The sequence below is a fragment of the Hippoglossus hippoglossus genome, chromosome 10, assembly GCF_009819705.1.
Source record: "Hippoglossus hippoglossus isolate fHipHip1 chromosome 10, fHipHip1.pri, whole genome shotgun sequence".
Lineage (NCBI taxonomy): Eukaryota > Metazoa > Chordata > Actinopteri > Pleuronectiformes > Pleuronectidae > Hippoglossus > Hippoglossus hippoglossus.
Window position 1 is genome coordinate 13,632,161 of NC_047160.1, and position 21,851 is coordinate 13,654,011.

Below are 21,851 nucleotides of genomic sequence, written 5' to 3' on the forward strand. Positions count from 1 at the left end.
GTGTTCGTTCGAGCTTTTATACGAACATAAGCACATTTACTTCTTTATTTCTTTGTTCACTTAACTTTCAACCTTGTGTCATCTTTTTCTTTTCGACGAAGCAACTTGACATGTGAAACTGATTCATCATCCTAAATATTATTATAGATGATAAAATTATTCATCCAGGGGAATGAGAGTGAGTCTTAAGAAGAGATTTAAAAGAAGGTACTGATGTTGCCCACCTGAGATCTCCAGGCAGGGAGTTCCAGAGTGACCAGTCCAGATTTAGGAAATGTTAATAGGGCCCTGTTGGAGGATCCCAGGCAGCATTCAGATAGGTGGTAAGCAAGTCACATGTAACACAATAAATGTGGGTGTGTAAATGAATTTTACTTACAAAACCTTTGGAGTCGGACAAGCAGATTGCCTTCGCCATCAGCCATGACCATGCAGTGGCTACAATGTAATCTTATGGGGCAACTGTGACGGTATACAAAATGTCAGGCAGCCGGCGCAGGTGATATATTGGACTGATTGGAAATGTACCATTCGTTTACACACCCACATTTAAATAAATAGGGCCCAGGTTGAAAAACACTGGAATTCCCCTTTAAGTTTGTACATGATGTGTTTGTAGATAAACTAGGATAGTCCTTAAAGACCTGTTGAGTCCAGTTTCATGTCATGTTAGTTGCAGCCTCGCAGAACCACAGCTTGAATGCAGTCTCTTAGTCTGGTTGATGATATTATATCCCCAATCTGCACCAATATGTAATGGTTTATTTCCTGAACCTTCCTTCCACCAAGTTTTGTGGAAATACTTTTAGAGCTGACAGTGTGACTGCAAATGGCTCTAGAAATAGAGCAAAGACAAACAATATGATGAGACTCTTCACTCTCACTGACGCTCCGGCAGAAAGGTAAAGACAGGTGAGATGAGAGCTGATAGGATTAGGCGACATTAAGCCATCTTCACACAGCCGATTCCTATTCTGCACACAGCAGCAGTGTACATAAACCCAGACAGGCACTGGCTTAATGACTCACAGTTCATTGTTTAATCAGTATACATACATGTCTGAGCGTTAAAACCCACTGTGGCCTCTGTCTGACGTGATTGATTTTTTAAATCGGTCTTCACACGCACATGCACGCTCGCAATTCTATGGGTTTGGAGAAATGGCTGCTGCTTTGACTGCTTCCTCAAAGCTGTGTCTGGAGGATGTGTTCCCTTGTGTTCCCCTCACCATGAGATACAGTAGCTACGCCTGATTAGAGAACGCCCTCGGTAAGATGCCCCGAGCAAACGGCTTCATCACAAAACACGATCTCTGTGTTAGGACGGTTACCTGAACTACCTACGGAAACCGGGAGCAGGAACAGGATACACTGAGATCAAAAGATGTGATCGTCTGTCAGGATTCAGGATAAATTCGGAGGAGAGGGATGTTAAACACAAAATCGAGAGCTTCAGTACACTGACAATGCTCTGAATCTCAAATGTGCATGTCTTCAAGGAGGTATTATGTAAGAAAGACAGAAAGAAGAGGCTCCATAGGGATTAAATGGAAATCTGCTCAAAAACTTTTACAATGGCGTGTGTGCTTCCTTTGAGATGTTCATTTGAGGAAGAGGGAAAAACTTCTACTGCTACTATTTGGTGGCTGAAGTGAACCTGAGGTTTCAAACTACTTGGCTGTTCTAAACCTGCCTGTTTGGAACAGGCTGTTTACTTTTATTTCTGAAACTTTAAAAGTGACCTGCAGTATTTGAGCCACAGCAAGTAAAGGACTCAGTCTGCAGAAGCATGAAGCCGCACCACCGCTGCTTCACAAAGAGCTGTTCACCTGTTTATTCAGCGGTCAGTGAAGCTCGACTCGCAGAACACCGAATGGCAGACAGCTGTCGTGAATGCACTGTTGTCTTGATCAACAATGTCTGATGAAGATGACATGAAGATGAAGCTGTATTTATATTAGTATTCACAGTGGAGAATAAAAGAGCCTCAGTTGTCCTCACTTGAATATATAAGTTTCTTACAACATGGATCTCTTAACAGAGAAGACACTTGGTCTAACGTAGTCAAACCAAAAAGCTTGAAGTTCAAAGAAGCATTTTAGCACCCAAATGGATGTGGATAGATGGCAGTCTGCGTAATGACACAGACTCTCAGGGTCCACCTTATCCACACCAGACAAGATGGCAACAATCTGAAGGACATAATTCAGTTCTGGCATAGTATAGGTCACAAACAACTTTCGGGGTATGTGAATGTCCAAAAGTAACAAAATTCCCTAACAATGTCTCTTACGTTGATGAGTCCCAGCCACTGCTACAGAGCACTGGTCGACTGTTTATTCAAACTTTATTAATATTGTTCGTATCACGCATACAATTCGACATGCTTTTCCATGCGCCCTTAAAAATACACCTGCCAAGTATGGAGCCGATTAGAACACCGTAGGACAGCTTGAAGCAAGTGCTGAATCTAGTCAATAAGACAAAAAGGTTGCGGTAGGAGAAAGCGGTGCACTCAAAGTCCACAGTAAGTGCTAGTTAGTCATGTCAGGGTGTTAGAGTGTTAGGAGAGGAGCTGCTCTTGGAGAAGATGGGTTTTCAAGAGGCACCTGAGGACAGAGAGGGATGCCCCTGCTCTGATGGCATTTGGTGGCGCGTTCCACCATCGGGGGAATGTGATTGCCTTGTGTGCAGGGATGACAAGGCCAGATGATGTTCCTTTTGGGAAACGCAGTGGGTCACCGGGAGTAGCCAGCGGAGGTTGATTGGGCAGCAAATGACATGCGCCCTTTTAGGCTGATTGAAGACCCGAGCCCACAGCCACGTTATGTTCCATCTGTAAAGGTTTCACTATAAGCTCAAAGGGAGGCCCGCTAGTAGAAACAGCAAATTCAGCACGAATGATTTTGAAATAGACACAAATCATGTGCAAGTTAACAGCAAATGTATTTAAATAAGTAAATGGCTCTGATTGTAGTTTTAGTTTCTGCTGTATCATTGTCTTTTTTGGTGAAAAGGTCTTTACAGAACAGCCTCTATGGCCCCGTTCAGACCTGCATTTAACATCTGTCCTGAGTGACCCCTTCACAAGTTGACAGCTCGAAGTTCATCTGTTCACTCCTGGTATTAAAATGGGTCCTGATTTCTCTTGTGATCAGTTGGGCTTGAATTTCACTTCCTTGCTAACATTATATACAATTTAACACAAACTTCCCTTGTGTTCACAGAGATCAAATGAAGTGTAAAAATATGTCTGTTTGATTTATTGTGGAACTGTGGCTGGTCAGTGATGTCAGCTGAGTAGGCGGTCCTTCATATGTGGTCCAGGATGCGGGATGTGGTTTAAGTGATTTGATCTATGGACGCACTGAGGATGCATTTGACCTCGATACTTAACGCTGACTGCTTGTGATCATCACTCAGGACGGATATTAATATCAGGCCTGAACGGGGACTAGGAGTTTTCTGCTACCTCTTCATCCATCTGTGTGGCATTCAATGGGAGCATTAACATTTTAGCTCAACAACAATCACTGTCAATGCTCAAGAAAGGTGCCCTTTTCCTCAACGCTTTCAAGAACGCTGACTATTATTCTGAACGTTATTAAGCATAGCAACAGATTTATCAGCCCTACATCAAATATTGTGATAAAGAGAGAGAGGCCTCACAAGAAAGACACATCCTACACACATCAAGTCAATACATCTTTTCTGAGACTGAAGAAAAGATAACCCGTCGAATAGAACCCCAGGAGAACGGGGCTCCATCGCTGTGTGTGCTGACACACTGGAAGCTGATTCACACAGTGTTTGATCACATCTCTGGCGCAGATACAGTTTGATGCAAACAAGACGGATAGGAATCCAGGTCACGTTCAAAGCTCTTCAGAGATTTCCTACTTTGCACACACACTGCCTGCTTCTTTTGGAAAAAAAAAATTCCCTTTCTGTGTTGTAGTGCATTATTGCTGAGCGTTTTTCTTCTGCACCGTGCCTTCATCTGTTCGGGTCAAAAAGATTGTCGGTAGTCACGCTAACAATCACGTCCTCTTTTTTCACTTCCTCGGCTTGCCCTCTCAACCCTGCTCTTTCCCTCTCCTTCATCTCGCCCTTTCCTTTTTCCTCTCTCCTTTGAGAGCTCGCCCACTCCTCTACGTTCCCTCACATTTCCATCGTTCTCCATCCTCCCTCTCCTCATTTGTCCTTCTCTCTCGTCCGCTTTCCTGCGGCCATCCATAAAAAGCCACGGCACATTAATGTGAACCCACCTTAAATCAATGCACTCCTGTCAGTAATTAAAGTGGACTTTTGACATTTACATCACACTGGAGAACAGTTATGAATGGGTAAAAACAGAGCGATAAAACATATAGTTTCTTTTAATAGTTAGCTTAAGAGTCAGTGGAGCATGTCGCCCCATGCTATCGCTCCTTTTGATGAATAAGTGATGAGAATCTGCTGTTGTTGTTGACGGTGGTGCAGCGTTGATATGCAGACGGAGATAAAAAAAGACAGACCTTTTTTTTGTGTTTTCTTTTTCAGCACTGTTTGTCTGTACTTAATGAATCACACTGCGATCATTTGATTTCGATTGGTGTGCCCGGCTGCATGAGTTGTGTCTGGCTGACCTCAGAGTGGAGTCAGCTCCGGCTAATAAGAAACCAACTGCACACAGAATGATGGCGGCACCACGGTGCATTTGTCCTCAGCAGCCATTAATGTCAAATCTCGCAGAGAAATGATGGCGTTTATTAAGAGCGGGCGCGCTAAAACAGAAAGTATGTGCTTGTGTGTGTACGTGTGTTTGTGCATGCACGGTTTGAGTGATACTGCGCAGACAGCACTCTGTGGCTAAGTATTAGTACTCTCAGGCTGGCTTCACGCAGCACCTCCATTAAATCACAGCAGGAGCCCAAGAGGTCAACGGTGACAAGACTGGCTGGGGTGTAATTTTCGGCAGACAGGTAGGGGCTCACGCTGGGAAACCGGAGAGAAAACATTTCTCCAAGGTTGTCACCAAATTGAAGCTGTGAAAAATTATGAGCTTGTGACAAGTCAAATAAAGATCCACTTGGAAGATATACGTCGTTTGACAGATAATCTTATCGGTTTGGACTAGGGAGCATAAATTTCTTGTATGGGTGACGCCAGCGAGAATTAAACTGATGAGTGGTGTAACAGCAGTTCACGCTATAATAATATTCAACACAGTGAGATGCATAAAGACCAAACCACGCTGTATTAAAACAGGTACAGTTCGGTCGATGACCTTGAAGAGGCACACAATCTGAATTTATGACACAGTAAAAGCACTGCATTAAGCTGTTAGCACCTTGAAATTGAAAATAGGAAATACTGTACCAGAGCTTCTGGTTGTAGCTGTGCCCACAGTAGAGTGGTTTCCAATGTCTGAAGTTGTCTGAATTACATAACCACCCTTTTAAACAGATTGAGAGTGGATGGTTACCGAGAGCGACTGTGTAATGGTTTGAGACAGATTATCTGGAGAGCTGCAGTCTGCAAAGTACAGGAGGTCACAGACACCTTGTGTTTCGATTTTGGAACTCATTTGAAATAAAAAAAAATGGTAATACAGAGACAATTTTAATGAATAAATCTGCGAGTAAAGATGACATGATGTTAAAATTTCATATTATGATAATTGTGACCTCGGCATTATTCTTCCTGAAAAAGTTTAAAAAGTAGTGATGAACAATGTGAAGTACTCTCAAGTTTTATATTTGAATATTATTCTTATTAAAAACAATACTATAGCCAACACCATCAACATTAGAGGAAGAATGCAGCTTTAGTTTGTGATAAAGCTTTTTTTTCTCCAACAAAATCTTCCAATAATGCAGGTTTATATGAACACAACAGCTCCTGTTTTATCCCTTTTTGGGTGTCAATGCATCTGCCCTCTTTCATAAGCATAGCTCCATTTCCCTTCCTTTGGATTCCATGTAGCGTTTCTTCAAAAATAAATTGGGCGAACATTGTGACGCTCACCCTCCGTTAACCCGGGAAGGAACTGAAAATTAACTTTGAATGTTGAGACTACTCAATTTTTGATCAGTAGCTGGTGAAGAAACAGTGGCGCACTGATGATATTGTGAGCACAAACATGATCCAAGAAGAGAGAGAGAGTGAGAGAGGGATATAGAGAGAAAGAATGAGAGAGACAGAGAGAGAGGAAGGGGAAAAGCAAGAAAGTAAGAAAAAAAAAAAAAGAGAAAGAAGACACAGATTGTACCACTTCCTCAATCAGAAGTTTTTCACTCTGTCAGATGAAGTGGAAAGAGCAGTGAGTCGGAGCAGTGACCTCGATTTTAAAAAGCAGTGGAATGACTTTGGTGTTAATGGTTCATCTGCAAGAGTTTTGTATATATATATATATATATATATTTATTATTATTAATGCATTGGCAATATTGTTCACCTGACATTCATGACAATAAATCAGAGGGAGAGGGAGAGAAAGAGAGAATCCATCCAGGCTAAGGCCTTAAACCTCGTGTCCTGGTGAGTTATTCATGAGCCAAAAAGCAAAAAGCTTTGTGTTTGAAGCCTGATGCATCAATAGTGAGGGATGGGGGACTGCAGCGGCTTTCACTCAAATCCAGGTGGGCTTTAGTGATGTGACAGCAGAGCTAAGTTATGTCCACTGACCGTCTTTCAACCAACCAACTGGGGAATTAGTCACATGCAGCTGATTTCCCTTATCATCAAACAAGATGGGTCCAACATCGTATTTAATACTTTCACAGCGTGGATCCATTAAACAGCTCAAGATACAAATACAAAGACGTGTTGCATACCTCAACCTGCTGGCAGATCTGGATGAGCTTTGCCATTTGGTTTTCAAGTTCACTGTTCCTCTTCACCAGGTTGGTCAGGTTGTTCTCCAGGGTTTGCTGCTTGGGGGGAATGGAGGGAGGAGCAGAGAGGAGGAAGAGGAGGAGGTAGAAAGGACGGAGACAAGACATAACATTAACAACATTAGCATTTGTTATGAGCTAAAGTTAAATTGTGGATGATTCAACACCAAACCTGTCACGTATGTTTAGGGGACTGATATTTATGAGTGAAATGTGGAGTGACTTGTTTGAACTTAAAGGAATTGTTGGGGCTTGGCGGAGGTATGCACACTACAGAGAGCCATTCCAGTATCGGTATGGTAACCTGAGTCTGCTAACCTTGCCATGAGAAGACAAAAGAATGTCTCTACTTTAATTTACGACTAACATCATGCTACATGATGTTGTTGGTGTGGTACTAAGCACATCCCACTGACAGGCATATCCCTCTGTAAGTATTTACAATTATACTGTTAAAACTGCAATAGAGTTACTAACTGAATATAGCATGACAATATCAATAATTAATATCCCTCCTGATATTTGACCTCAAGCAAAATGACGTCGATTTACGAATGAAGGCCCTTTCATCACATTGCATACATATTTTTTAAAGTTGGTCAAAAAGGAAATGCTAAAATTTTCGTATGATAATATGAGAATGGTATTGACGCTTTATGGGAACGAAAAAAAGAAATGTTGCTGCACTTTATCTCTGCTTTACCTGCTTCGCCCTCTGTTTTTCCAATTTGACGCTCTACTCTTTTCATTCTTCTTGTTAGAATTGCTCCACTGTCGCTTTGCCACACATGAAATCCATGAAAAGTTTATCTTTACAAATGTAAACACAAAATAACATAGTAAAAGGATTCAAATGCTAACAAGGTCTGTAAACCTGCATGTTGCAATATTCCTGATAAGAATAATGCAGGGTGGGTGGAGGCATGTACTATTTTGCTGGCATGAAAAATGTTAGAATACAAAAAAGATTTATCCTTGAGTTTCCTATATGAAAAAAAAAAGGATATTGATTTTGACCTGAATTTTGCAATAACGTCTGGTTGTATTAAAGCAAATTAGTTTTACAGTGATTCATCAATACCAGGAAATGAGCTTGTAGATTGTACATTTGTAGAAAGAAAACTAATTGAGGAGATACTCCCATAATGCAACTGGTTGCTTTTCAAAGGCTTCAAATGCTTGTATAGCACATTTATTTAAAATATTGTCTGTGATATAATCATTTACTGTCTACCTGACCTCTCCATGCTTTATAAAATCCCTGCAACTGTAATGATCAAACACTCAATTACTGTTCCTCGGTTGTGACTGTTTGTCAAATGCAAAATAAAAGACGCACACACGCATGTAAATAAACTCACTCAAGCATATGCACACAGTACAGGAGATGAGAATGGAAACAAGCAAAGAGTGAGACAGAAATAGAACTGCCGTACAAAGGAAGCAAATCAACAATGGCGGCGACGATGATGGGCATCAAAACAACAACAACACCAACAACAATAACCACAGCTGCAAAGAGAACATCAGAACAAAGCAGCAGACGGGTGGTGGGTGTTTGAAGTGGCTCTAGTCATGCAAGTGAAAGGGAGGTGGGCTGGTCGAGCACCTGGCCGCGACCCTGACTGTCTGACTGTATGTATGTCTGTGTGTGTGTGTGTCTGTCCTGCGGCTGCAGCGCCTCCTCTGCCTGTCACTCAATCTGATTTACTCTGTCTGCCTGTTGTCTGTTTGTCTTTGCCTCCGCTTAATTATTTATCTCGCCGCTGACGTCCCTCCCTGCATCACTTCCTTATCCTTCCAGGTGTCTGCCTGCGTGCCTGTCTGTGTGCGACCCAAGAGGAAGGATATGGGTGGAGGGCGGGGAGGAGTTGGGTGGGTTGGTGGTGGTGGGAGGGGGGGCGTTGGTAAAAGGCAGCCAGGGAACTCACCGCAGCGCTTGTCTTTGAAGCCTCCATTACCGCATCTGACACTCTGCCCGGGCTCACCTGATAAGCCTACGAACACACACATACACCCACATTTAGGTTGCACAGACAATCCTGATCGCACAACGTCTGCCTCCTGAACTCACAGCAGCTGAAGAGGAGAACTCCTCCCTGATAAAGTTGCCACAAACTCTCCTCTCATGGTCTCATGCACATGGTCTTGAATGCAGATGAGACAGTGTGGCTCCCCCTGCCTATTAATATTTGTTTCCCTGCGAACTGGTGTTTAACTGAAGTTACAGTTTTGAAACGAGCACCGTGTTTGTTGTTGTTGTGTTGCAGCGATTTGTGTTTGTGTGTGGCAGAGTTTGAAGTGGAATATCAGTGAGCGGGGACAGATGGGTCATTAATTAGCAATCTGGAGACGAAGATGATTAATACATCAGACCACAGCTGTCTCCCATGAGACGGCAGAGAAACAAACTCCTCTGTCGTCTTACATACATGCATGTGTGTGTGTGTGTGTGTGTGTGTTTCCCTGACAGTGCAGGTCTATCTGCATGTACCTTTAAGACATATAAGTTTGCATATAGTCATAAGTGTTTGTGTCTGTGCATGTAGATGACGTCTGCTATATGTATATAGGAAAGTAAGACTCATGCGAGTGTGTATCCCCTCGATAAGTGACCACACAGTCTGCCGCATGTACACTGGGTCCTGCCTGCATCACTTGTGTTGGTGCCCCGTTGGCTTCGGACTGGCAGGCAGGACGAGCAGCAGAGAAAGGGGAGGGGGCCCATCAACAGTCGACAACAAACTCATTGAAACAAACAACGGACATCGAGGATGGTTGGAACCACTGATAGATAGAGAGGGGGGAGGCAGAGAAAAAGCATGGATAAAGGGAGGGAGGCAGAGGAGGCAGGTCCCCATATATCCTACATGTAATCTCATGTCACGTAATCCGGGGAAGTCAGACACACATAATGCATTCTGTGCTGGGCTGAATGCTTTGTTTCTATCAGACGTGTGAGCTTTTGTCACAGCACAGCCATTGTGTTTTGTTCGGCGCAGCAAAAATAACCTCCTTGTGTGGCATTGCGTAGTGGTGCCGCTAACATGTTGTATCTTAAAGGGCCTTTAACAGTATTCACACACAAATTAGTTTGAAATACTTGATTAAGCAAAGCTAACAGTCATTTTGATACTTGATAATTGGCAATATTTAGGGTTACTTTCATGTCAGGTCACAAATGTCAATACTATTGAATAAAAACCCCAAAAGACATTATTTGGATTAATATCGTTCTTTAGTCACATGTAACCAAGCTAATGTTACCCTTGTCACACCTTAGCTAGCTACACAGTTACGCCTGACGGCTAGTGTGTGTAAATATTTAGTGAAAACTAAACTCTAAGTAGGAAATAGCTTGTGTGTGCAGCTTGTTTTTATCTAGTCATATCTGAATGTCCATTTATAAAACTTTCATTATACCTAAGCTAATTTTAAAAATTGTTTCTACCACCAACCGTGGTCATTTAAACATATTTATTTATTTTTGGAATTTATCGACACGTCCACCTATGTGTTTACTGGCGTGGAAAAGTAGAAATTCCAGGAGGTGAATCCGAAACAGAATCCGAATCCAGAGACAGACAAGAGATGGAGGGAGATGGAGCTAAATGAAGGTAGGAAATGGGAAAGCCAAAGAAGACGTGTCAGAATGTAGGGAGGAGGAAATAAAAGCCGAGGAGGAAATGATTGACAAATTACATTTCAGTTGCTTCAGGCCCGTGATGGGACTCTCTGGGGCAGCCTGCAGGTTATTAGCATAAGGTAATATCACTCATTCACAGATTCAGCTGTGGATGTGGCATGAGAGTGAACAGAGAGAGTGGGGCAGAGATGGAGGGGGTTGATGGGATGGAAATAGGCACCAGTCCCATGCTGAGAGGGGCAGATTGGCCGAGTAGCTCCAATCTGGCCAGCCCTCCATATCAGTCCTCTGTCTCTGCTGTGGCTTCCTTTCCCCTTGTTATCCGTCTTTCTGTCATGCTCTACCTTTTTCCCGTTTCTACACTATGTCTCCTCTCCCCATAACCTGACTCTCTGCCTCCTTCCTCGCTCTGCCTCGCTTCTGGAGTCCTTATTCTGTCCATCTTGGCACAGTTACCACTGCAGCTGCTGACAGCCCATCATCTTGGGTTAGATCACCACCCCCTCATATGACTTCATCGTGTTGAGGGGGTCCTGGTCTCATTTCTTTACAGATGATCCATATTCCTCTTTCATATTTCAGATCTGTCGAGACTGGAGAGAGGGGTAAAATGATACGTCTTTCATAGCAGGAGACTTGGGTATGATGTAAGGTTTATCAGCCACACATCCATCTCTGGTTTAAGACTGCTGTCACAGTTTCATCCCTCGTCATCACTGTTCACAGACTCTGCACCATAGACTGCAGACAGATGTCTCCACTTCCTCCATCCAGAAATAAAGCCAGATACGAACACTGGCATCTTGCTAACAGGGGATGGAGCCGTGGTGTCGAGTTCCGGCTGATACGTGTGAGCTACCAAATCCTGAGTCAGTCTCAGTTGTCAATCATGAGGCTTCACCCCATTTTTATAGCATCAAAATAAAACCAGAAAGTTGTGTTATCAGTGTAATAAGAAGTAGTTAAATGAAAGAAACCAAGCCCAAAAATAATTTGATGTGCCATTATATTTTAGCCCATGTCGCATCCACTACCATGGAAACATGGGAATTATGACCTGCATTGTAACCATCAACATGCTTTGTCTCCGTTTTTGAGGAGCTGTATAAATATATATATTTATGACCCCGGCCGGTGATAACTAATAAATCATTAATATAACTGTGACAGTAAATGTGAAAAATCAACAGTTGACAATTTTGGAAATTATATCACAGTTAAATTGTGCTGTCTTACTGATAAATCTGAGGCATGGGCTTGATCTTGACCTCTACTTTGTTAAAGGATCATTAAAGGACTTTTGCTTGAGGTCAAATATCAGGAGGGAGAAAACCATAAATATATAAAGTGATTGGATTTTGGGGGGGAAACTAACAAAGGTTTTGTGCTGCACTGCATCACTTGTCTAATAAAATGACTGTCCAGTACCTGAATGTCTGGGATGCTACAACAACACAACAACAATAAATGCAACAGCTGCCACAACTAAACATGAAGCAAAACCTCCCGAGGCCGAGCATCCGACTTCAAAAGTCTTTTTCTTTTAATTAATGCAGGATCCTCCCCCATGCACAAGAGAAACAATGAGGCTGAAATGAGAGCGAGAAAAAGAGGGAGAGATTAAACTGGAGAGAAGAGCAATAGAATAGAACACGCTCACTTTACAGCTGTTGTGAACACAAGGCTTTTCAGAGTGCGGACGTGTCAGTAACACAAGTCTGCAGGGAAACTGGGGTTTTGTCTGAGGATAATAGTCCATAGGGCAGAACCCCTGAGACCGACGTACTGTGACGGAGTGTAACAAACGGTCACGCTTGTCTCATAATCCGCTGGCTGGTGCCCAATTAAGGGATGCTAAGAAGCTAAAAGGTTGGCACTTTTGGTTTCTATCTGACTATTAAGTAAAGTTTCATTTACACCTTTTGTCTTTGCTCGTCATTTAGGGGAAGTATCAACTCAATATAAAGCAATAAATGGACAACAAAAAAAAAGTAATCTAATTTAACAGTGAATTTTAAACTTTGATTCAATGTGTTTGCTCTTAATGCGATGCTACAGATGAGTTAACTCCTGTGACCTTCAAGCTACGAGCGACTGCGTGAACACTCAGGGGATCTCTGAACAGCGGGAGCAGACGGAAAGAAGATGCTTACTTTTGTTTCATTTGAAGTCTTCTGGGAAAAATTTTATAAAATAAAAAGAAAGAAAAAGGAAGCAAGAAACCAGGGAAAGGGGCACAGAGGGGTGAATGGTATACTGTCCCAGTCAACCGCTCTTTGGAGTCTGCTTTACAAATCCCTATTGCCTTTTCCTCTCAAGGCTAATTACAGGAGGAAAAAAAAGCCATCTTAAATGGACACAAATCCAATAGCAATTCAAGTTTTTAGCCACATGAGGGGATTAGGATCAATACGTTTCTCTGTAGGTTAGAAGGGGAATAAAAGATCGTCATGACTACTGAGCAGCGGAGAGTAGACACAAGCTGGCATTTTATTTGACTCTTACATATCCCATGTGTCTGTGTTGGATTTCATCTTCCCAATTACTTGTTTTGGTTTGGGACAGAATGACTCAGAACTATTAGAAATAAGCTTTAAAAAAAGGACAAAGAATAAGAAAAGACAGAAATAAATGCATGAAAGAAAGTCATATCCCAGACTGTCTCGAAAAACTTCTGTGGATCTTCATTAGATAATTTAATATCAGATCAGAGGCAGAGACAGAGAATGGTGTGATATCTAAATGTAAAGATGCAGTGGATTTACAGGGGGCCAGACAGAGATGAAGTGGGGTTAGTAGAAAACAGTGAATATGGCTGAATGGATTTAAAGGATCTTTCTGTTTCATTTCACTCGGCTTACGCTGGATTTTTGTTGGAGCAGTGCAAATTCAGTTTCATGGATTAATGGTGAGAAAGGAAAATAACAGATATACTAGTTGCTTGGCAGTGTGATCAATATCTCTGCTTAAAAGAGAGCAATGGAGAAGAATTGACCAGATCCTACAGACAGTCTTTGGACTGGGTAACTGGAGAAAGTTTATGCAAACAAGGGAAGAACATTCAAACTCCATTCAGAAAGGCCCTGGCCAAGTCGGGAATCAAACCTTCTTGCCGAAAGGCGCTGTGAGACGGTGTGAGGTATTTACTGAATCTATATCTAATGCTTGTGATAGAAAACTGAATTGACAACATATATTACTGGCTTTTCAGACATGTAATGACTTGACTTTTATTCTAAATTTGAAAGTTGCAGAGTGGTCAAAGTCTGGAGCAGAAGTTGAACCCGGACTGATGCAACAGATCCAGTATCTTTCTTATCTGTCTGACACTGTTCCAACTCTTATTTCAGCTCAGTGTGTCCATCTGAAGCCCTCGTCTCTTCATTGATTCATGAACTACTTTCCCCCTGCACACACCAGAACCTACAGTATATTATAGATCAGCAGGTACGAGTGGATCAAAATAGTTTCATCATCTCAGTGTAGTGCGCTGTGCAGCTCATAACAGATCCTTGTTATCCACGTCCAGCCGTATCCACAGTAGATGATATCATTAGGCTGATGCCGCTGGCTGTGGGCTAGATAAGGATTATTCCTGTCCTCAAGACTCAAGCTGTAGCCGACCACTGTGACTCCTGACTGAAGACATTATCATCAGTGTGGCTCAGCCCGGGTGCTTTGTGCAGATGGAGGCTGTAGCGCGGCTCTCATTGGGTGGCATCAGAGGCCAGAATAAAACATCAATACTCAGGTAGAAGTCTTCTTATGTGCAATATTGACAGGAACAAAGCGCCGAGCTCTGTAGTGATTACGATAGTTATATCTGAAACCGCTATGGTGGGGTTGTCTAATGTGTGGGAACAATGTGATGGACACAGCAGCACTGAAAGAGGCAGAGATTGTAAGATAGAAGAAACATGAATATGATCACAAACAGCAGCTCAGGATGCACGCTGCATGTCTGGGTTGGTGTGATTGATTTCTTGCTTGGTACGTTTCACCCACAGATAACTGTTCAAACAATGCTGAATTGAAATCAAGATGTTTCCAGGAGATTTACTAACTGCTGGAAACTGTAGCAGTACAATGTGACAGATGGAAACAAAACACATTTAAAAGAAAGAAAATTAGTATAGGCAGTAGATGTCTCCAGCCATGCATGGATATAAAAAAAGTAAAGGGTTACTCTGTTAAATGTATAATAGGCAACACAACTTCAGCCGCTAGGCGTCTCTCAATCAAAAACAATAACAAAAGACCTGGTTTAATGATGTTGTGAAGCAGCTTGAAAATCTATGTGATGTAATCATGTACACAGATGAGGTAATGTATTCAAGTTTCATTCAAGAGTGTGGTCTTTCAGTTTGAGAGCAGGAATTATTGATTTAAGGTTTAGATTTTGTAATACTTTCACAGCCCCTGCGTGTGTCTGATAATTCCTCCGCTTTCCTGGTCTTAACTTTTTTGGGGTGCCTACTATATCTTCCAGAAACTATGAAAAATGACCTGCCTTTTCTCAAACTTTGGTACATTAATACACCAATAAAGCAAAATAAATAAAGAGATGCACTGTAAATATGACATACAGTGTTTGGGAAATATGCCATGTGTGACAGCGAGGGCACAGCCCAGCTCATTAGATAGTGTTTCTGTGGCTTATTACTAATCACCTGTCCTTGGTATTAACCTCCAACTACACCAGCTCCAAGCAGCAGCTCGCAGCACGATGAGCTTCCCTGTCCCTCTGTCCTCCTCCTGATTGGTTTCCATAGCAAATGGATCTTATTCAGAAATTAATTTAGCCAAAATTCCTGCTTAGCTACTGCATGGAAAACCAGGCAGGAGGCACAGAAAGGGACAGAGAATGAAAAAAGAGCGCCTTACAGCAAGAGACACAGACAGACGGGGACCGAGCCGCCACGTATCATTGGCTGTAATACAATTTTCTAGCTGCCGGCTCATTGGTACATTCATATGACACGGTTATTCATTTCGTTATATTTTCTAAAATGCAGTAACAGAGAGAGCAGTGTGTTGGGTCTGACTCAATCTGACTGATGGGAACGCGGAGTCCTCTGCTTGGCTCCATATTTCTAAAACCCTTATGACACAGAAACAAGTGGCTGCCGCAGAAGATGTTTGTCAGGAGAAAAAACAAGCGACCTGATTGGTTATCTGGGTGCTGGAATAATATCCCACTATGAGGAATAAAACTTGTATTTTTTTTATCTAAATAATGCGGATGTGTTCACAAGCCAAGGATAACCTCGTGTTTTTTTCTTTCACTGCAGGAAATTTCACATCACTTTCCAATTTCATATTTTGCAGCATGAATCTCATCTCACCAACATCTTTTACGTGAATAACTACAATCAGGATTTGATTTCTAATTAGGTGCCAAAATCCTGCTTGAATTTAGCAGCACCAAGTGCTGTGCAAAAAACACCCCAAAAACACAGCCGTGAGATAAGCTCGGTCGTCAATGGAGCCTTGTTGGCTAATCCGTACAGAATGCTGTTGTTCTCACTAACGCGACTTTAAGCCTGTGAGCATAAAGTGTCAACCTAAGGTGAGAAAGAGATGAAGTCAAAGAAGTCACATTTGTTTGAAGGTTACAAATGTGGTTTGGGGACGGAGCCGGGGTATTTTTTACTTTTAAGTTACTTCATCGTCACCGAATTATTTCACATTGGACAGATGTTGACATAATGCCACGATCAATAGTTTAAAGCTGTAAATATACTAAGCCGTCACAACATATCTACACACTGTGAACACTTCATGTCATAGGATCCAGCCCCAGCCCTCATTGGTTGGTCACGTCATGCTCTCTCATTAGATCTTATCCAAGGAAAACATGAAGTTGCTGAAAGTCATTGAGAGAGACTGATAAAGTTAGTGCTGGCAGTTGGTGTTTTTGTTCCCTTAAGACACAGCTGTGTACGCTTTGCCCGTGAGAACGCAATGAATAACTGACTTGACAGTTGTAAAGTTTTCATTGTGGCCCCACAGCTTTCAGAGTCCTTGACGGTGTTTAACCATATCACTCGTGGCAAAGTGACAGACCAGATAATCTGACTTCCGACACATGGAGCCCGGCACATTTGTGCTTGTGGAAAATTCATGTGCACTTCACAAACCCTGGATATGTGAGGATTTCTGGTTGAGCTGGTACATTCACCTCAAAGCCATTTTTCTCCTCTGAGACACGGCTGCCTGGAAGGAGCAACTGAATCAGGCTGGACACAGAGAATATTTGTGAGGGATCGGATCAGTCATCATCATCATTGTGTTCTCATCATCATGATAATCTCTTCCTATGCATCAAAATACATACGTGTGCATATTTATATATATATATAAATATATATTTTTTCCTTTATTTAAATAAATACGGTGAGATGGTAAGGGATAGATGATCAGTATGGTCTAGCCTAAATCAAGTATCTGGCCCAAGGACACTTTGGACTGGGGGAGCCGGGATCAAACCACCAACCTCCTGGTTAAATACCACAAGGGCCTGAAGCAGCAGCTTCTCCTCTACTCCCTGACCTCATTTCCTTTCTCCTCCACTGTATTTATCTAAATAAAGACAAAGATGCCATAAACAATACTAAAAAACATAAAAATTACCTAATTCAATACTCTACAGTCTTACTGCTGCATGTATAGAGCAATAGTTTGACATTTAAAATATAGATTTAGGTGGATTTTATTGTACAGATAAATATAGCTGGAAGCAGTTAGCTTAGCTTAGCATACGGCCTGGAAACAAGGGGGAATAGCTCACCTTGTTCTGTCCTAAGGAAACTCAATTTGCCAAACAGCATCTCTTCAGCTCAGTAATTAACACATTACATTTAATATATTTCATTTGTACAAAAAGTGTAAAAGCAACAATTCACTGAATCATACAGGGGTTATGTGCCAACCTGTTTCTTGGCCAGGACTAATTTGCCAGGCAACTGGAGGAGGAAATACTGGTCGTGTCCAAGAAACAGTTTGGCTCATAACCTGCTGTAAATAGGCAGCAAGTTTTTGTTGTTTGTAGAGTAAACAAACAAAACACAACATGTTAATTAAGAAGGTTTGGAGACGCTGCATGGGAGAAGGATTGTTGTTACTTTGAGACGGAGTCAGGTGAGCTGTTTTCCCTGTTTCCAGGCAATATGCTAAGCTACGCTAACTGGCTCCAGATACAAAACAGTCTTCCTGTGGAGCTCTCGCTGGAGAAAGTAAATACTGTATTTCACTAAATGTTGAAAATCTTCGCTTCAGAAGAAGGATGGCTCGCTGAAATGGTGTTGAAGCTTTAAACTCCAGTCACCTTCTATCAAAAGCAGATATTTAATCTTTAAGATTTACCTTGCATCACCTTCCTCTAAGTGAATCATGCAGAACCAAGTGACTGCTGAAAAGAGGAAAATGTTTTTCCTTAAAATGCAAATGGAGGATAAATATACAAAATCAACCTCATCGCTTTACTATTTCATATTCAATTGACTGTGTTGACAACCTCACCTGTGGCTTTGCTGGAGGCAGGCTAGGTAGGAGCAAGGGTTTGTCATTTAAAATGTTGAGCGATGATGACGAATGAACCACCCTGAAAGTCGACATCATGGAATCTGTGAAGCTTCTCTCCACCCCCACTATTTGCTTTTTTCTGCCCTGCCACATCTGATCGCTCATCCTCGCTCTTCTTCGATGCCAGCCGTGCCCCCTCCTCATCTCTTCCTCAACCCTGACCTTCATCTTCTTGTTCTCTGTTTATTCATTCCGTCTTTATCACCGTGATTAACTAAATAACTGTGACAAAAAGAATCTCGACTCTGAGACTCTCTGCTATCTCTACGTCTCACTTTAAGATTCATGCTATAGGACCAGTTGCCCTAAAGGCAGAACAGAAGAGCTTCACTGCAAACAGCCATCCAACTGGAAATGACACGTTTTATCTTTAATAATTGAGCTTCTACAAATTAATCTACTCTCTCGTTGGAGTCTGTTTGTCATCTGAGCGTTCGATGGTGCTTTACACGTCATCTCTTTAAACCTTCAGCTGCATAACAGGAACAATAATCTGGTGTGACTGACACTTTCCGAGCTAAAAGCTTTACACTTGTCAGGTTCCAGCAAAATCTCCAGAGAAGTTCATCTGAGCTCATGGACTTGCATACGTGGGGTTTGGTTCTGTGCGAGTGTGATAAGGTTTTTTTGGGTGAGAGGGTTGAGAGGCGGCAAATGCCTCGTTTCTAAAAGCACACGACGACTGGTGTTTCCAGCAAGGGGGCGAATGCTCTATATGCAACATTTATATAAAAACACATGCCATGGTGTGTGTGTTAGAATCTAGGTTGATGTTGTGCTGCCTGCTGAAGGGGTTCATATTGCAAAAATAATGCATTATTATTGACGGTAGGAAGGAGGAGGCGCAGACGGCTCTGACGTAAAGCATCTGATTCCAAGGCTACTTTTACTGCAGCCTCGACTTTAGCCTCCACAAAACCATTCTTCTTTAAAACTTTTGCTTATCTTGACAGATCACAGCGTGGTTTTAACTCAGTCTACCAGCAAATATACTTCCCCCATTTCCCTGCCTTTCAGATTAAAACTCTTGCTTTTGCACAAATCCAGTTTATTGTGTGATTTGATTGCCTCGTAACCCGCTGAAAAGTTCCCTGAGCTATATGCACGTTGCAGAGAAACAGTGAGATTTCCACTCTGAGGCATTTTATCTCACCCACCACAGTGTAACCCCCTGTCGGGCGCTGCGGGCGATCAGTTGTAGAACAAAAAAAGACCCTGGCTCTCATCTGCCCAGGCGTCAGTCAGCAAATAACACTTATACACACACACACACACACACACACACACACACACACACACACACACACACACACACACACACACACACACACACACACACACACACACACACACACACACACACACACACACGGAGGCAGTGGTCAGTGACAAGACAAAGTGTCTCCATTAGTATCAAAGCAGCTCTGTCCACCTTAACAGATGGGTTTGCTTCCTTCAAGGTGGGCGAAGTGATTTATTCTATCTCTACTGTACTTTGCCTTATCTAATTGGACCGACTGTGCCCAGGAAGCAGCACAGTAAATCATGTCACTATTATTTATTTATAGTTGAGGTCATGTAACCGTAGCACTGATGGCAGCGACATAACGTCTATATATGACACCTGTTACCATACCAGCTGCTGGCAGGGGGACCGAAACCTGAGATGGACACTTCAGCAAGACGAGTAGGAAGTGAAAAAGAAAAGAGGAGAGAGAGGGAGAGAGGCGATGTAAGATAAACGCGATTGATTGAGCGCGTAAATGTTCATGGCATCTGCAGATGTTCTGCTGTTAGTCGGCCTGTCACATGTTACGCTACAGATTCACGTGGTGGTAATCCCAGCACCAGCAGACTTAAGGAAGTGAAAAATTCCTAAGGCATGACAGCCAGAGAGCAAAATGCCATAGCTGAGGCTCAACTCCACTGCCCCGCATTCCTGATTTGTCCCGGCACCAGAGTCACAGAACGAGGAAACCCTCTGTACACTGTCTGAACATAGGGGAGACGCATTCCCTGCGTTCCTGCAATCCTGCACGGTTGTTTTTTCTGGCGTCAATATCTGGACCAAACATTCCTGTCTCTACGACTCCCTGGGGAGCTGAACTTCCTCTGCATGACCCCAGCAGGCAAGAAACTGCCAGGGACGTGTCTGCAGAGGAGTGACGTCAGGATCAGGAGGATGGAATTAGCTTCTGCATTTTAGTGAACACAATCTTTGTTGCAGTGTTACTTCAGCAGGTTTTACACAACAAATCTGGTCTGAGGAAGTTTTTGGCTCAATAAATACTGAACAAATCAATGCAATAAAACATTTTAAAGAAATAATAATTTTGTTGGAATAGTAAAATCTCATTAAAATGAAACAACCACATGCAGAATGGAAGAAATAAAACTACACAACAGATATAGTCTCTATAATAACTTCTCTCGGAGGTGGTTGAGGTTTTAGGACAATTAAGGTCTCAGTAATAAAGAAAAGTAATGGTATTGGCTGGGTGGCTTTTACGAGCACAGGCAGCTGCAGCACATTCCAAAGGGAAATCTCTAAAGAAGTTATACAGAGCTGAAACAGCCACTGCTATCAAATACAGAGACGACCGGTGTCTTTGTTTTAATACTGCATGTGGATGGACTTTTAAAACTATGGCTATTTTCTTAAATCTCATTTACGCTGACAGATCAGTTAAGAAAATATATGTAATTGAAACTAAAAGGAAAAGTCTACATTGCTGGTGCGTGTGTGTGTTTGTCATTATTTCATGCTACGTATAACATTACATGAGAAATAATAATCTTGACACATATGGTGACTCCCATAGGTTGACATGACAGCTCCCCAAAACTGAAGTCTGGATTTCCCCCTGGTGGCAGGCTGAGGTATAGATCATAAACCCTGCCTCCTCCATGTTAGCACAAGAGACATCGACCAAAGTAAAGAGTCAAAATACATGTCAAAAGGTTTGAAGGTTTGCTATATAAGTGAGGCTGGCTCATGATTCGTCAAGCTTGTGTATTGACGGGACTTAGATACGGCAGCTCCGTCCCCCTCCATCCATCCTACCGTGATTAACCCCCGAATCCCTCCGCATATTAAAGCTCCATTTATATACAGTCAGTGATAACTACATGTAAGTGCTGCATGCACGACCTTAGATGCACACGTTGTTATGATGCGTCTTCTCTGTGGAGCTTTAGTGGAGAGGATGGCGGCTGCTGCTGTCACCACTACAGTGTCCGGAGAGGATAGGTGATGTGTCCCTTTTTAGAAGCCATAAAAGGGGCCCCGCATGCTATTAAGCATGCATCAGCACCCCACATCGGCTTTAAGAGCGGGATGTCGGAGCACAGCGCTGTTAACCTGTGTTCTCAGTCTCTGTGCCACATGAAATGTACAAGCTCCCAGATAACGACACATCACAAAGTCAGTTCACAGACTTATTGTCCGGCTGTTCCTCTTCTCCCAGCTCCTGCGGCAGAATCCTGTCCGAAATCCTGTAAATCTAAAAAACGTGTACATCGTGGACTGAACTTCTAATGTCTGGTGCCCCTCACACGACACACAGGTTCATTTGAGGTGTACAAGTCTCCATGCAGTTAAGCACCCCAGCCCCAAACTGCTAAATACAGGAAACACAACTTTTTAAATGTACAATCTAAACACATGCAGACATTTTCTATTTTCTACCAGAAACAATGGTTGTATTTTCTACATTGATTGACTTTTGCTTGCTGGTCCAAAT

At 42.4% G+C, this 21,851-nt stretch overlaps 1 protein-coding gene across 7 annotated transcripts in view; it reads right to left on the reverse strand.

The window, feature by feature from the left end:
- Positions 1-21,851, reverse strand: part of mid2 (midline 2) — a 151,308-nt gene that overhangs the window by 42,469 nt on the left and 86,988 nt on the right. For 5 of the 7 annotated variants that reach the window (XM_034597949.1, XM_034597945.1, XM_034597946.1 and 2 more), the window contains 2 exons: positions 8,810-8,875; positions 6,819-6,914 (listed from right to left, as the gene is read on the reverse strand). The exons of 1 other annotated variant lie outside the window; for it this stretch is intronic. In XM_034597949.1, coding sequence (XP_034453840.1) covers positions 6,819-6,914; positions 8,810-8,875 — 162 coding nt within the window. The remainder of the gene's footprint in view (positions 1-6,818; positions 6,915-8,809; positions 8,876-21,851) is intronic. One more of the 7 variants, XM_034597950.1, reaches the window with a different exon arrangement.